This window comes from Atractosteus spatula, chromosome 18 (genome assembly GCF_055471065.1).
Source record: "Atractosteus spatula isolate fAtrSpa1 chromosome 18, fAtrSpa1.hap1, whole genome shotgun sequence".
Classification (NCBI taxonomy): domain Eukaryota; kingdom Metazoa; phylum Chordata; class Actinopteri; order Semionotiformes; family Lepisosteidae; genus Atractosteus; species Atractosteus spatula.
In genome coordinates, this window is record NC_142723.1 from 4,734,542 (window position 1) to 4,751,517 (window position 16,976).

Consider the following 16,976-nt stretch of genomic DNA (forward strand, 5'->3'; position numbering starts at 1 on the left):
ACACAGCCATGCCATCAAAAATTGTCTACGTTTTGTGGGAATCCTAACCCTAACCCTAGCTAGGGGTGTTGCTAGGGTTAGGGTTCAGACACTCCTAAATGAATTCCCACAAACTTCCACTCAATTAAGAGTAAAATAGACTTCACTAAATCAAAATATTACTCTGAAATGGCTTAGGAATCTAGACAAACCAGAGGGACTGAACCACGAATGGCAGAATTCTATTTTTTGGATAATACTCTGTTAATGGAAATTTCATTTTGAAATGTGTTCTCAATAAGTACAGTTGCCGGCTTAACTAGAAAAAGAGTCAGAAAACCCTTTCAAAGGTGGGTTTCTATGCTCATATGTCTATAATTTCAATGCCAAATGCAAGAGTTTGAAAAGTACCAGCAGTTTCTATCAACAGTTTGCTTTTAGGGCAATTTAGAAAACATTCCTTTTGGGCATTGCATACTACATACTCATATATGTCAGAAAAAAATGTTTAGAAAACTTTGAAATATCGCCTTTCCTAAATATCATTTCTGTCCTAAAACACAGCCATGCCATCAAAAATTGTCTACGTTTTGTGGGAATCCTAACCCTAACCCTAGATAGGGGTGTTGCTAGGGTTAGGGTTCAGACACTCCTAAATGAGTTTCCACAAACTTCCACTCAATTAAGAGTAAAATAGACTTCACTAAATCAAAATATTACTCTGAAATGGCTTAGGAATCTAGACAAACCAAGAGAATGTAGCAGGAAAGGCAAAATTCTATTTTTGAGAAAATACTGTGTTATTGGAAATGTCATTTTGAAATGTGATCTCAATAAGTACAGTTACTGGCTTAACTAGAAAAAGTGTCAGAAAACCCTTTCAAAGGTGGGTTTCTATGCTCATATGTCTATAATTTCAATGACAAATGCAAGAGTTTGAAAAGTACCAGCAGTTTCTATCAACAATTTGCTTTTAGGGCAATTTAGACAACATTCCTTTTGGGCAATGCATACTACATACCCATATATGTCAGAAAAAAATGTTTAGAAAACTTTGAAATATAGCCTTTCCTAAATATCATTTCTGTCCTAAAACACAGCCATGCCATCAAAAATTGTCTATGTTTTGTGGGAATCCTAACCCTAACCCTAGCTAGGGGTTTCACTAGGCTTAGGGTTAGGGTTCAGACACTCCTAAAAGAGTTTCCACAAACTTCCACTCAATTAAGTTTAAAATCTACTTCACTTAATCAAAATATTACTCTGAAATGGCTTAGGAATCTAGACAAACCAAGACAATGTACCACGAATGGCAAAATTCTATTTTTGGGAAAATACTCTGTTATTGGAAATGTCATTTTGAAATGTGATCTCAATAAGTACAGTTACTGGCTTAACTAGAAAAAGTGTCAGAAAACCCTTTCAAAGGTGGGTTTCTATGCTCATATGTCTTTAATTTCAATGCCAAATGCAAGAGTTTGAAAAGTACCAGCAGTTTCTATCAACAGACTGCTTTTAGGGCAATTTAGAAAACATTCCTTTTGGGCACTGCATACTACATACCCATATATGTCAGAAAAAAATGTTTAGAAAACTTTGAAATATCGCCTTTCCTAAATATTATTTCTGTCCTAAAACACAGCCATGCCATCAAAAATTCTCTACGTTTTGTGGGAATCCTAACCCTAACCCTAGCTAGGGGTGTTGCTAGGGTTAGGGTTCAGACACTCCTAAATGAGTTCCCACAAACTTCCACTCAATTAAGAGTAAAATAGACTTCACTAAATCAAAATATTACTCTGAAATGGCTTAGGAATCTAGACAAACCAAGAGAATGTAGCAGGAAAGGCAAAATTCTATTTTTGAGAAAATACTGTGTTATTGGAAATGTCATTTTGAAATGTGATCTCAATAAGTACAGTTACTGGCTTAACTAGAAAAAGTGTCAGAAAACCCTTTCAAAGGTGGGTTTCTATGCTCATATGTCTATAATTTCAATGACAAATGCAAGAGTTTAAAAACAACCAGCAGTTTCTATCAACAATTTGCTTTTAGGGCAATTTAGACAACATTCCTTTTGGGCAATGCATACTACATACCCATATATGTCAGAAAAAAATGTTTCGAAAACTTTGAAATATAGCCTTTCCTAAATATCATTTCTGTCCTAAAACACAGCCATGCCATCAAAAATTGTCTATGTTTTGTGGGAATCCTAACCCTAACCCTAGCTAGGGGTTTCACTAGGCTTAGGGTTAGGGTTCAGACACTCCTAAAAGAGTTTCCACAAACTTCCACTCAATTAAGTTTAAAATCTACTTCACTTAATCAAAATGTTACTCTGAAATGGCTTAGGAATCTAGACAAACCAAGAGAATGTAGCAGGAAAGGCAAAATTCTATTTTTGAGAAAATACTCTGTTATTGGAAATGTCATTTTGAAATGTGTTCTCAATAAGTACAGTTGCCGGCTTAACTAGAAAAAGAGTCAGAAAACCCTTTCAAAGGTGGGTTTCTATGCTCATATGTCTATAATTTCAATGCCAAATGCAAGAGTTTGAAAAGTACCAGCAGTTTCTATCAACAGACTGCTTTTAGGGCAATTTAGAAAACATTCCTTTTGGGCACTGCATACTACATACCCATATATGTCAGAAAAAAATGTTTAGAAAACTTTGAAATATCGCCTTTCCTAAATATCATTTCTGTCCTAAAACACAGCCATGCCATCAAAAATTGTCTATGTTTTGTGGGAATCCTAACCCTAACCCTAGCTAGGGGTTTCACTAGGCTTAGGGTTAGGGTTCAGACACTCCTAAAAGAGTTTCCACAAACTTCCACTCAATTAAGTTTAAAATCTACTTCACTTAATCAAAATATTACTCTGAAATGGCTTAGGAATCTAGACAAACCAAAAGGAACGTACCACAATGGCAAAATTCTATTCTTGGGAAAGTTCTCTGTTATTGGAAATGTCATTTTGAAATGTGTTCTCAATAAGTACAGTTACTGGCTTAACTAGAAAAAGTGTCAGAAAACCCTTTCAAAGGTGGGTTTCTATGCTGATATGCCTATAATTTCAATGCCAAAAGCAAGAGTTTGTAAAGTACCAGCAGTTTCTGTCAACAGTTTGCTTTTAGGGCAATTTAGAAAACATTCCTTTTGGGCAATGTATACTACATACCCATAATGTGTGTCAGAAAAAAATGTTTAGAAAACTTTGAAATATCACCTTTCCTAAATATCATTTCTATCCTAAAACACAGCCATGCCATCAAAATTTGTCTATGTTTTGTGGGAATCCTAACCCTAACCCTAGCTAGGGGTTTCGCTAGGGTTAGGGTTAGGGTTCAGACACTCCTAAAAGAGTTTCCACAAACTTCCACTCAATTAAGAGTAAAATAGACTTCACTAAATCAAAATATTACTCTGAAATGGCTTAGGAATCTAGACAAACCAAGACAATGTACCACGAATGGCAAAATTCTATTTTTGGGAAAGTACTCTGTTATTGGAAATGTCATTTTGAAATGTGATCTCAATAAGTACAGTTACTGGCTTAACTAGAAAAAGTGTCAGAAAACCCTTTCAAAGGTGGGTTTCTATGCTCATATGTCTATAATTTCAATGCCAAATGCAAGAGTTTGAAAAGTACCAGCAGTTTCTATCAACAGACTGCTTTTAGGGCAATTTAGAAAACATTCCTTTTGGGCACTGCATACTACATACCCATATATGTCAGAAAAAAATGTTTAGAAAACTTTGAAATATCGCCTTTCCTAAATATTATTTCTGTCCTAAAACACAGCCATGCCATCAAAAATTGTCTACGTTTTGTGGGAATCCTAACCCTAACCCTAGCTAGGGGTGTTGCTAGGGTTAGGGTTCAGACACTCCTAAATGAGTTCCCACAAACTTCCACTCAATTAAGTGTAAAATATACTTCACTAAATCAAAATATTACTCTGAAATGGCGTAGGAATCTAGACAAACCAGAGGGAATGAACCACGAATGGCAGAATTCTATTTTTTGGATAATACTCTGTTAATGGAAATTTCATTTTGAAATGTGTTCTCAATAAGTACAGTTGCCGGCTTAACTAGAAAAAGAGTCAGAAAACCCTTTCAAAGGTGGGTTTCTATGCTCATATGTCTATAATTTCAATGACAAATGCAAGAGTTTGAAAAGTACCAGCAGTTTCTATCAACAGTTTGCTTTTAGGGCAATTTAGAAAACATTCCTTTTGGGCATTGCATACTACATACTCATATATGTCAGAAAAAAATGTTTAGAAAACTTTGAAATATCGCCTTTCCTAAATATAATTTCTGTCCTAAAACACAGCCATGCCATCAAAAATTCTCTACGTTTTGTGGGAATCCTAACCCTAACCCTAGCTAGGGGTTTCACTAGGGTTAGGGTTCAGACACTCCTAAATGAGTTTCCACAAACTTCCACTCAATTAAGAGTAAAATAGACTTCACTAAATCAAAATATTACTCTGAAATGGCTTAGGAATCTAGACAAACCAAGACAATGTACCACGAATGGCAAAATTCTATTTTTGGGAAAATACTCTGTTATTGGAAATGTCATTTTGAAATGTGATCTCAATAAGTACAGTTACTGGCTTAACTAGAAAAAGTGTCAGAAAACCCTTTCAAAGGTGGGTTTCTATGCTCATCTGTCTTTAATTTCAATGCCAAATGCAAGAGTTTGAAAAGTACCAGCAGTTTCTATCAACAGACTGCTTTTAGGGCAATTTAGAAAACATTCCTTTTGGGCACTGCATACTACATACCCATATATGTCAGAAAAAAATGTTTAGAAAACTTTGAAATATCGCCTTTCCTAAATATTATTTCTGTCCTAAAACACAGCCATGCCATCAAAAATTGTCTACGTTTTGTGAGAATCCTAACCCTAACCCTAGCTAGGGGTTTCACTAGGCTTAGGGTTAGGGTTCAGACACTCCTAAAAGAGTTTCCACAAACTTCCACTCAATTAAGAGTAAAATAGACTTCACTAAATCAAAATATTACTCTGAAATGGCTTAGGAATCTAGACAAACCAGAGGGAATGAACCACGAATGGCAGAATTCTATTTTTTGGATAATACTCTGTTAATGGAAATTTCATTTTGAAATGTGTTCTCAATAAGTACAGTTACTGGCTTAACTAGAAAAAGAGTCAGAAAACCCTTTCAAAGGTGGGTTTCTATGCTCATATGTCTATAATTTCAATGCCAAATGCAAGAGTTTGAAAAGTACCAGCAGTTTCTATCAACAGTTTGCTTTTAGGGCAATTTAGAAAACATTCCTTTTGGGCACTACATACTACATACTCATATACAGTATGTCATAGAAAAATGTTCAGAAAACTTTGAAATATCGCCTTTCCTAAATATTAGTTCTGTCCTAAAACACAGCCATGCCATCAAAAATTGTCTACGTTTTGTGGGAATCCTAACCCTAACCCTAGGTAGGGGTTTCACTAGGGTTAGGGTTCAGAAACTCCTAACTGAGTTTCCACAAACTTCCACTCAATTAAGAGTAAAATAGACTTCACTAAATCAAAATATTACTCAGAAACGGCTTAGGAATCTAGACAAACCAAAACAATGTACCACGAATGGCAAAATTCTATTTTTGGGAAAATACTCTGTTATTGGAAATGTCATTTTGAAATGTGATCTCAATAAGTACAGTTACTGGCTTAACTAGAAAAAGTGTCAGAAAACCCTTTCAAAGGTGGGTTTCTATGCTCATATGTCTATAATTTCAATGCCAAATGCAAGAGTTTGAAAAGTACCAGCAGTTTCTATCAACAGTTTGCTTTTAGGGCAATTTAGACAACATTCCTTTTGGGCAATGCATACTACATACCCATATATGTCAGAAAAAAATGTTTAGAAAACTTTGAAATATCACCTTTCCTAAATATAATTTCTGTCCTAAAACACAGCCATGCCATCAAAATTTGTCTACGTTTTGTGGGAATCCTAACCCTAACCCTAGCTAGGGGTTTTGCTAGGGTTAGGGTTCAGACACTCCTAAATGAGTTCCCACAAACGTCCACTCAATTAAGTTTAAAATCTACTTCACTAAATCAAAATATTACTCTGAAATGTTCTAGGAATCTAGACAAACCAAAGGGAATGTACCACGAATGGCAGAATTCTATTTTTTGGATTATACTCTGTCAATGGAAATGTCATTTTGAAATGTGTTCTCAATAAGTACAGTTACCAGCTTAACTAGAAAAAGAGTCAGAAAACCCTTTCAAAGGTGGGTTTCTATGCTCATATGTCTATAATTTCAATGCCAAATGCAAGAGTTTGAAAAGTACCAGCAGTTTCTATCAACAGTTTGCTTTTAGGGCAATTTAGAAAACATTCCTTTTGGGCACTTCATACTACATACCCATATATGTCAGAAAAAAATGTTTAGAAAACTTTGAAATATCGCCTTTCCTAAATATTAGTTCTGTCCTAAAACACAGCCATGCCATTAAAAATTGTCTACGTTTTGTGGGAATCCTAACCCTAACCCTAGCTAGGGGTTTCACTAGGGTTAGGTTTCAGACACTCCTAACTGAGTTTCCACAAACTTCCACTCAATTAAGAGTAAAATATACTTCACTAAATCAAAATATTACTCAGAAACGGCTTAGGAATCTAGACAAACCAAAACAATGTACCACGAATGGCAAAATTCTATTTTTGGGAAAATACTCTGTTATTGGAAATGTCATTTTGAAATGTGATCTCAATAAGTACAGTTACTGGCTTAACTAGAAAAAGTGTCAGAAAACCCTTTCAAAGGTGGGTTTCTATGCTCATATGTCTATAATTTCAATGCCAAATGCAAGAGTTTGAAAAGTACCAGCAGTTTCTATCAACAGTTTGCTTTTAGGGCAATTTAGACAACATTCCTTTTGGGCAATGCATACTACATACCCATATATGTCAGAAAAAAATGTTTAGAAAACTTTGAAATATCACCTTTCCTAAATATAATTTCTGTCCTAAAACACAGCCATGCCATCAAAATTTGTCTACGTTTTGTGGGAATCCTAACCCTAACCCTAGCTAGGGGTTTTGCTAGGGTTAGGGTTCAGACACTCCTAAATGAGTTCCCACAAACGTCCACTCAATTAAGTTTAAAATCTACTTCACTAAATCAAAATATTACTCTGAAATGTTCTAGGAATCTAGACAAACCAAAGGGAATGTACCACGAATGGCAGAATTCTATTTTTTGGATTATACTCTGTCAATGGAAATGTCATTTTGAAATGTGTTCTCAATAAGTACAGTTACCAGCTTAACTAGAAAAAGAGTCAGAAAACCCTTTCAAAGGTGGGTTTCTATGCTCATATGTCTATAATTTCAATGCCAAATGCAAGAGTTTGAAAAGTACCAGCAGTTTCTATCAACAGTTTGCTTTTAGGGCAATTTAGAAAACATTCCTTTTGGGCACTTCATACTACATACCCATATATGTCAGAAAAAAATGTTTAGAAAACTTTGAAATATCGCCTTTCCTAAATATTAGTTCTGTCCTAAAACACAGCCATGCCATTAAAAATTGTCTACGTTTTGTGGGAATCCTAACCCTAACCCTAGCTAGGGGTTTCACTAGGGTTAGGTTTCAGACACTCCTAACTGAGTTTCCACAAACTTCCACTCAATTAAGAGTAAAATATACTTCACTAAATCAAAATATTACTCTGAAATGGCTTAGGAATCTAGACAAACCAAAGAGAATGTATCAAGGATGGCAAAAATACTCTGTTATACTGAAATGTCATTTTGAAATGTGTTCTCAATAAGTACAGTTAACAGCTTAACTAGAAAAAGAGTCAGAAAACCCTGTCAAATTTGGGTTTCTATGCTCCTGGGAATCTATACGTTTTGTGTGAATCCTAACCCTAACCTTAGCTAGGGGTTTTGCTGAGGATAGGGTTAAGGTTCAGAATTTCCACGAAGACATTTCACAGACTTCCATTGTTTGAGAGGAAAATATACTTCACTGAATCACTATCTTACTCCTAAATGAGTTACCAATCTTGACAAACCAAAAAGAATGTACCAAGAATGGTCACATTCTATTTTTTGACAAGCATTCTGTTATTGTAAAAGTCGTATTGAAATGTGTTCTCACTAAGCACGGTTTCAGGCTTATCTAAGGTAAGAGTCAGAATCCCCATGAAATCTTGGGTTAAATTGTTTATACAGTATGCCTGTTTTTCTAACGCCAAATGCAGGAGTTTGCAAACTGTAATCAGTTTCTTTCAAACCTTTGCTTTTAGGGCAATTTAGACCACATTCCTTTTGGGCAATACTGTATATACCCATATACTGTATGTCAGAAAAAAAATATTTTTATTGTATGTTCCTATACGTGACCTGAGATCTGCAAATACTGGCCTTCTGCAAATACCACATGTGAAATACAGGAAGAGTGGAGAGGCTGCTTTTTGTTGTTATGCTCCTAAATTATTGAACTCACTCCCACTTTGTATTAGGCAGTCAAGCTTGGTACATAGTTTTAAAAACATTTGAAAACATTTTTTTAATTGAGTTAAAATGGTTCTTTGTTCTTTCTCTTTATCTTATTTCTTTATCTTTTATTGTTCTTGTTTTATTACGACTTTCCGAATTTCTATTTATTTCTTTTTCAAGCATAAAATTGACATTTATGTTGCTTTACTCTATTACTGTACTGTGTTTTCCTTCACAACTGAAAGTATATCGCTTAATTTTAAGATTTTATTTTTACGCTTGGTTTGTAAAGCACTTTGAGCTGCTATTTGTATGAAAGGTGCTCTATCAAAAAAGTTTATTATTAGAGTGGAAAATGTACTTCACTGAAATCTTACTCCTAAATGACTTGACAAACCAAGGAGAATGTACAGTAGATTGCCAGCATTTCTTTTTTCTAAATTACAAGATCAGGCTACAAAAAGAAAAAGATTGATATAGCCGTCTACAGTGTAACATACAGTATAAGAGAGCATTTCTATCAGCAATTTTAAATGCAAATGTTAAAATTTTGGTTTGCACTCCTTACACATTCTTATCTAAAATGTTTTGACACTCAACACTTTCCTACAGAATCGTGAGTTTACCTTCCCATTCTTATAAAACCTGAGAGTGATATTGCTTATTGTTGGTAACTGTCTTTTAAAAAAAGTAAAAATGTTTTACTTTTGGTGACTGAGCAGAATTCAGAATAACAGATGAAAATGCAGATTGGGGATTTGTGAAAAGGAGAAAATGCTTTGATGTCAGATGAGAAATGCAATTCTGCACTACCTCAGTTCTCTCAGAACAAGCACAAGATCAAGGCTGTCCTAGTTTATTTCAATTCCACATCTGTACACTGTCACTGGACTCGCTTCACAATCAAACCAAGTAGCACGCAACTCTCATTTTGTGAAATGCTCAGCATATCTACAAAGAAGAGTGGCCTCTTGTTTTCCGTTTATGAACGCTGAGAATACGACAGTGTAGTCTTGAGTCTGGAGGTTTACCACTGGGGCAGTGGGAGTTTGCTGCTACTTCCAAAAACGACGAAATTCAAAGGTTGCAGATTGAGTGCACGTCCCAGTGCTCTGCACTGGAGCACAATGAACTTAAAGTGGGACAGAGGAGACTTTGCTGCAATGACAGATAGAGCAGCACAGTAATGCCATCGTGGGAACAAAGATTAAAAACTCAAGGGAGAAAAAAGCAGTACTGAGCAGCACCTGACTTTGCTGAAGAAGCATTCAGGTCAAAGAACCAGTTTTTCATTAAACACTGCATCTGTAAATACTGTACATGCTGCAATTTGACTTAACATTTTCAAAATGCTTTAGCATAAATCATAGAGAGTTCTGCAAAATCTTTTACAAACTGGCAGGACTGAGGGCACATTAGGGTCCCTTGATTTTTTGAGACATCCTGACTGGTGGCTTGTATTTGAAATTCAGATCTTGTTAAGGATGAATATTGGCTAAGTTAAAATAAAAAATCAACAGCTCATACAATGAGCTCACCAACGCAGTCACTTACAGTACCACTACACCTTTGCCTTTACAGATTCAATTTTCAAATCTCATACTGAAAAGCAAATTGAATTCATCCTCTCTGTTGGGTTTAAGGGAGACTCAGTGTTTTTGACAAGACAAAGTACAGTAGAGGAGTACAGAGGCTGTATGATGAAAAAAATGACTTTCTATTCCCTGTTATTCTCTGAAATGTCTGTTATTTCATACTATGTTTGTGTTGGCATTGATCTTTTGTAAGTTCTTATATTCTGTACATATTCTTCACACTTTTTAAGAATAGCTTTTTTTGTGGCATGGGGATGATGACAGGGTATTTCACTATGTTTTTCACAAGACCTTAAATAGTTCACTTGATAGAGTGTTGCTGCAGTTAAGTATAAGGAATGAGATCTTATCCCTGCCAGCCCCTACCCTGCAGCTCTGGCAGAGCGTACGTTCAATGCCAAAATGAAAGTACAGGATTCACAGCATCGCACTCCCATGATAAAGACAACGTTTGCCACGTTTCATACTTTGCCATGTTACATACATCACACACAGCACTCTGTAATAAGAGAAGCATATATCTACTCTTATATAAACCATACAGATTGTGCCCTATCAATCAGCAATAGTAACAATAAGCAATACAATACCTCTGGTTACATGTCTTATTCATGAGCCTTTAGAAATATAATGTATAGGAAATAACTGATTTGAATGTGTTTAAAAACATTAATATTTTGTCTTGTATAGTACAGATATTCAAATCAGTTTTTGAACACTGTTAATTGTCTGTACACATTGTAAAAGGTACTTCAGCTACTTTCACAGACAAAAAGACAAAAATATCAGGGAAAACTAGAAATGCATTTGTTTGTGCTTTAGGACTTGTGGAAACTTCAGATGTCTCACAAACTGCTTCCTGTTGTTTCTGCAAGATGGTACAAAGCCAAGCTCATTAGCTTAACAAAGCAGCAGCTCGAGAGAATATGATTGGTACATCTTACTCCATGATCATTCATTAATAGAACTAGCTGCACACACTTCCAAAAAATGTAACTTAATTTTGATAAAGTCAAGAATAGCTCAGTAATCCCTTTGCCTCTCGTGGGCAACTATTGAAGATTAGTCACCCTCTTAATCCCTGCATTTTTTCAGCTGCAACTCTTAGATTACATTTTTGAGGATATTGAATTAAAGGTTATGCCACACATTAAAGCACATAATGTATAGGCTGGAAGACGATGCTAGACAGATGCATGGACAGAAGGATAGACAGGGATACAGAAATATCTGTAGTTAAACTTACTTGTGCAGTGCACTGGGCGGCAGCTTTGTTTTCTCCATTTGTCCATAGCAGCTCGTCTTTGCCTCTGGTATGTCACCAAACTCCTCCAGCATAGAGGAGGCTGCAGTGGTTATAATTCCAAGGCCATCCCGGACACGAGCCTCAAGAGGATAGTCCCATTCGTCATAAGACACCGAGATCATTCCTGACGGGAACTCATCTGGGGTGACTTCAGTGTTTCCAGTGGTCAAGCTGGGAACAATCCAGATAAATCCATACCCCGTTAAACCCAAAGAACGTGCCTCCTCCAGAATATAAACTGCTTCATCTTTTGAGCAATACAGTAAGATGACAGATGACTGGATCTTCTTCAGCTGTATCTGGGTCTTGGTATCCCCATCGACGGCATCCAAAGTAATCGTGTTCTGTAAATCCCATCCAACAAAACTGTTGTCCACAGTGTTTTTGAGGATGCTGATAAAATCCTGATAACCTGGGAACTTGCTAGTCACTATAGAAAAGACATGCCAGTCGTATTCTTCCATGATGTTGAGCATGAGGAGAGCTTCTTGTTGAATGGAAGCCCCAAATTGAAAGAAAGTTGACTTCTGGTCCTGAAACAAAAATAGAAATAGTGATCAAAATAATGGACTGTAAATTTAAAATGTTTTAAAAGACAATAGTGTATTCAAAAGCAGGTACTGCTTAAAAGCAATGTTTCTTGCCCAAAATTGGGCATAAAACAGAAATAAAATGTGGAAAAAACAAAATGCTTTTCAACCCATGATTAAATTAAATACCATTTTCTATAGTTTTCCTAGGACAGATTAGTCCTAGTTCTAAATCAAAGATTGATTTCTTGTTTAAACAACTGGATTTTCAACTGGATTTCTTTTCAGTGTGAACTGTATTTCTGAAGATGACTTAAACAGCTACAATGTAAAAACAAGTAAGCAAGGGCAGATACGTTTACTAACGTAAATGAATCAGTTTTGTCGTGTATTTTAAATATATTATTTTTACAATTGTATTTGTTGTTTTGTCATCCAGTTAAGGCACTGCAATGAGCACTTGCACAGCTTTTTCTCTTGTGATTTTCCTCAAATAAAAAAAAACATTAATCATCATCTTAACATCCTTTTTTAAACAAATGAACAGTCTTGCTGACAAAAATTTCATGAAAAACATCCAGCAGTATGTTTTGAATAATGAAGTGATCATGCAGTGAACCAGCAGTGATTGAATAATGTATTATTGTAATATACTATATAATTATATGTTCTTTAGATGCACTAATACGTTTCTAAAATGTATTATGATTCCTGCAGCAGATGATTCACTTAGTGTATCGATTCAGTTGGCATTGTTTATTACTGTAAGAACAGAGAAAAACAATGATTATTGAACACGATTATGTGAATAACTGAACTTGTTTCTGACAAGAGATTGATCTCTTTTTCAAAGACAACTCCATTCTTTTGCATATGAAGAAATTGACATCAAGATATCTGGATTTAAAAGTCATTCGATGTCCACAAAAAATATGATACTGTATAAATTAACTCCATCACATGCTAGTCAGGCTCTGCAATGAACTCTTCCTCCACTGCGAGCTTCAACATTAAACTCACAGGAGAGCTGCTCCCACAGCATGTGAAAGAGCAGAGTGTAGAGACTGTCCCTCCTTCCCCACAGCTGGAATCAGACTACTGACAACAATTTCAGAACCTGACTTGCTCAAGTCAAAAATGAGTCAGTCCCTAAGAAAAGTGATAACACATGTCAACATCCACTTCACTTGGAATAACTCTTCTGAATCACGATTCCTGATGTTTCTTCAATTCAGCTCATTATTTACTCTCAAGGGGTCATCTGAGGAATTTAGTGTCGTGCTTTAGAAAGACAACGTCTAACTGTGCCAGACTCTTTCAGCTGATGTGCTCTTACAGGTAGGAATTAGCACCGGGGATTTGGAATTCTTGGTAACAAGAATGACGTTAGAAAGGAATCACAAAGGGAAATGTTGCTGTTGCACGGCAGAACACGCTAAGCATAGCATTATAATTTAAGACTTTTTTCCCTAGCATTCATTTTGGTGATTTATGTTTGAAAAAAACAAACTGTGTGTTGTGCGTGCTTCATAGTTTCAGCTATTTACGATGGCAAACAGCTTACTGTTGTCAAAGAACCAAAGGCAGAGCAGCTAAAGAGCCTTTCTGGCCTTTCCTGACATTTTAACATGACTGTGTTTAATTAATAACAAATAATTGTCATTCATTCAGTGTGCTACAGGGAACCACTCAAAAACTCATGCATACTGCATATTTTATTAATTTTTGCCACCCTGTCAACAGCTTCCCTGCTGGTTGCACATCTTACTTAATGATCATTATATGCTGACAAAGCTGTCATCGTTCCGTCAAGTTCAAATATTTGTCAGGCTTTTTCAAGGAACCAACATGCTTGCAACAGTGCTCGTAGTTGGGTGGCTTATCCTATTTCACAACAAATTCACTTATTTACATAATTTAATACAGTACAAGACAAAAAGCTGACTGTATATTAAAAATATATATATACATATTTTAAAATTATTTTTAGCTGACAGAGTTACAGTACATTTAACTTATTCAACTTTTGTACAGTACTTTAAATACATCAAAATCAGTTACATGGGTCTGTGACAGAGACACAAGATCTATGAGGTAAATATCAAACGACAGTCTTGGAGACGTTGTAGCTTATGGCTAGTTATTTGAATATTCCCAGTTGCACTCCTTAGACGTTAAATATCCTCAATAACCACTTTTCTGACTGCATATATGGGTAGAACCTTCTTAAGTCTTCTGGGTGAAGACGCAACCATCCCATTGCCTTGAACTATTTAGTGATAGACACCACAGTTAAACGTAGAATTCTTTATGGATTTTTTTATAGCTATAGCTGGAGCTTTTGAGGTTGATAATCTTTCACATGATGGTGTGATACTTTATGACACAGTGAATTTCTTTGAGAAACTACCAGATGATTAATAACGGGACTAAATCTACAGTATTTTCACAGGGGATGAATAAGTTTGAACACAGTGCATTTCGCCATTGATATATTCAGTAATTGCACATTTTTGTCACATTTGCATTCTTAAAGGTTAAAAAACTTTTATGTACCTGTACACTTGCATTTTTAAAGAAACTTGTGGTGCAGTTTATCTAGAGCTTGTATGCATTTGAAGGCTACTGTATTTTTTAAACCATTTTGCAAAAAGGACTTTATTAGATGCAAAACATGCCATACTCTGGAGCTCGTCATAGATAGTTTTTTTTTTTATTTGGCAGTAGATTTTGCAGTCAGGCTGCACTATTGTGGGAGCAATGTCTGTCTTATGGGTCACTGGGTGTCCCACAACCTGTCGTCCTGAATCAGTACTAAGAGCCTCTGTGCTGAACAACACAAGCTTAGCTGGAATCCACTCTCGACTTGCACCACCATGCAATACAACAGGGGTTGGAGTTTAAGAGCTCTGATGGTAAAACTAATGAAGAGAAACAAATTACAGCTGCACTCTGTACAGTACAGTACGCTGATAATGAAGAGATTTGGGGAAAAGCACCTAAAATGTTGCACAACAGATGATTCTGTCTCAGGAATTTATAAGCCAAGTCCGTGCATGAAGGTGATAGGAAAGGTTGTTTTTTTTTTGTTCCTAACAAATGACCATACAATGTAGCACAGCAGGTTTTAAACTTCATTCTTTCCTCTGGCCTGCTTGGCTGCTGCTCCTTCTTGGAGTATAACTGAAGTGCTGTACAACACTCTCTGCACATTCATTAAAGGTTGTCATCACTGACAGCCTTCATGCTTCAGATAATTTATTTATTAGGAAGGTATTTAATAAATTATTGGGGCCATGTTGGCACCAGTGATTGAATTTGCTTTTTAACATATGTTGACGAGCTGAATGATTCCACAATTCGTTAAAGAGAACATTGTCTTCTCATTAACTCCTAAAATGTTCCCAATTGGTTACATGACAGTGTCCTCCAACTTTGATTAAATCTAGATTATTTTACCTATGCTCCGTCAGGAGACTCATTTAGATAAGTCCCTGTGGTCCTCTTAGTTCAGTTCTATTCCCAGATTTAATAATAGCAGAACTGATATCCATCATCTAATTAATGTTAATAACTGTGGCACAATAACCTCAACTCTATTATGGTAAATTATGCTAGATTTGATTATAAAGTACTATTCATATTTCTTATGTGTATACACTGCAAATCAAATAATTCAGAGAGGACATCAATAAGAGGTCTGGTCAATATGTAAGAAAACAATTTGATATGATGTAACAATAAAAATATTTTAACAATTTGTTGGAATATGTCATGGTCTTATGTCATACAGTATTACAAAGCTTTTCTAGAACCTTAATGACCTGTTTACAAAATCGTAGTAGAGATCTAAAAACACATTTTCCCAAAGTTATCACTAGTTAACTTTTCACCGCTAAATAAGCTTACCTATCAAAAGAGTTTGGCTGTTCTTCAGGGACAATATTTTTAGCCCTGAATTTCAGCAACATTTACATTCAGAATCACTTAACCTCTTCATCAGGCTTGAGGTAAGGTCCTGAACATTTTAAATACTATGCCTTCTGCTAATTGAAATTTGATTGAGCTTAATTAACATTCATTAAAAAATGTGCTCAGCTGGAGCCAACACAAGGTAATTAAGCCTTAAAGATACTCACATCAAGCAATTTCTCAACTTGTGATTGAATTTTTTTTTAATTTGCCACTGAGAATAGGGAAGCAAATTAAGCACCTACTGCAGCATGAGGATATAACTGCAGCTGAGTGGTGGAAAAACATGGAAAAAGCTCATCTTCAGGGGAAACAAGAAAATGAGTCTGTAGATCACTTGAAAAGGTGAGTTTCTAGTGCTGAGAGCAAAGAACTTGGGTCATACCTACACAAGTGGGTTTTGCATTGAAGAAAAAAAAATGGAAAAAATGTCCAGATTTCTTATAGACTGCTTTTATTGATGTGTAATCTTTTAGAACGCTTAAAGTAAAATTATATAATAAAAACCAGATATGACATAAACCTGTTTAATTATTAGCATCTGAAGACCGTTATTACAAATGGTAAATGTTTATAACCCCATTAAGGCCATGTTGCAGTGGCATTGCTAAGCACCTGGAACAAATTCAGATTTTAGTCTTAAATTTTGCATATTTTCACAAAAGGGGAGGTACTATATATTTTTGTGGGTGTGATGCTTAATAATGATGCTATTGTCTCAATTACATTAGCAGAATTCACTCTTTGACCCTGTTTGCTTGTCTGAAGCACTGAAAAATAGGAAAGGGAGAAAACAGCTACTTTGCATAATGAGAAAGAAGGCTGGTGTATTCCTGCTGTGTATAGCCAGTGATGCTCATTAAAAGCTGCATAGCAGGATGCAAAGTTTAATTGAGAAATCTACCTAATTGGATTATTTAGCATGAAACATAAATGTAAATAGTTGCTTGGTGATTGCTTGCCTGAGCAAAACAATCATGAGGAGTCTTTGTTTTGGTACAACACATTTTCAGCGTATGCCTTCAAAGGAGCAGAGGCTGAGAGGATGGTGACATTTGACTACCATTCTGTCACATCAACCTTCACTT

The 16,976-nt window shown here is 35.6% G+C and overlaps 1 protein-coding gene across 1 annotated transcript in view; it reads right to left on the minus strand.

Annotated features, from left to right (window-relative positions):
• grin2aa (glutamate receptor, ionotropic, N-methyl D-aspartate 2A, a) overlaps positions 1-16,976 on the minus strand; it is a 138,854-nt gene that overhangs the window by 76,236 nt on the left and 45,642 nt on the right. Inside the window, exon 3 of the mRNA XM_088936583.1 lies at positions 11,327-11,919. Within this exon, the coding sequence (XP_088792709.1) occupies positions 11,327-11,919 (593 nt within the window). The remainder of the gene's footprint in view (positions 1-11,326; positions 11,920-16,976) is intronic.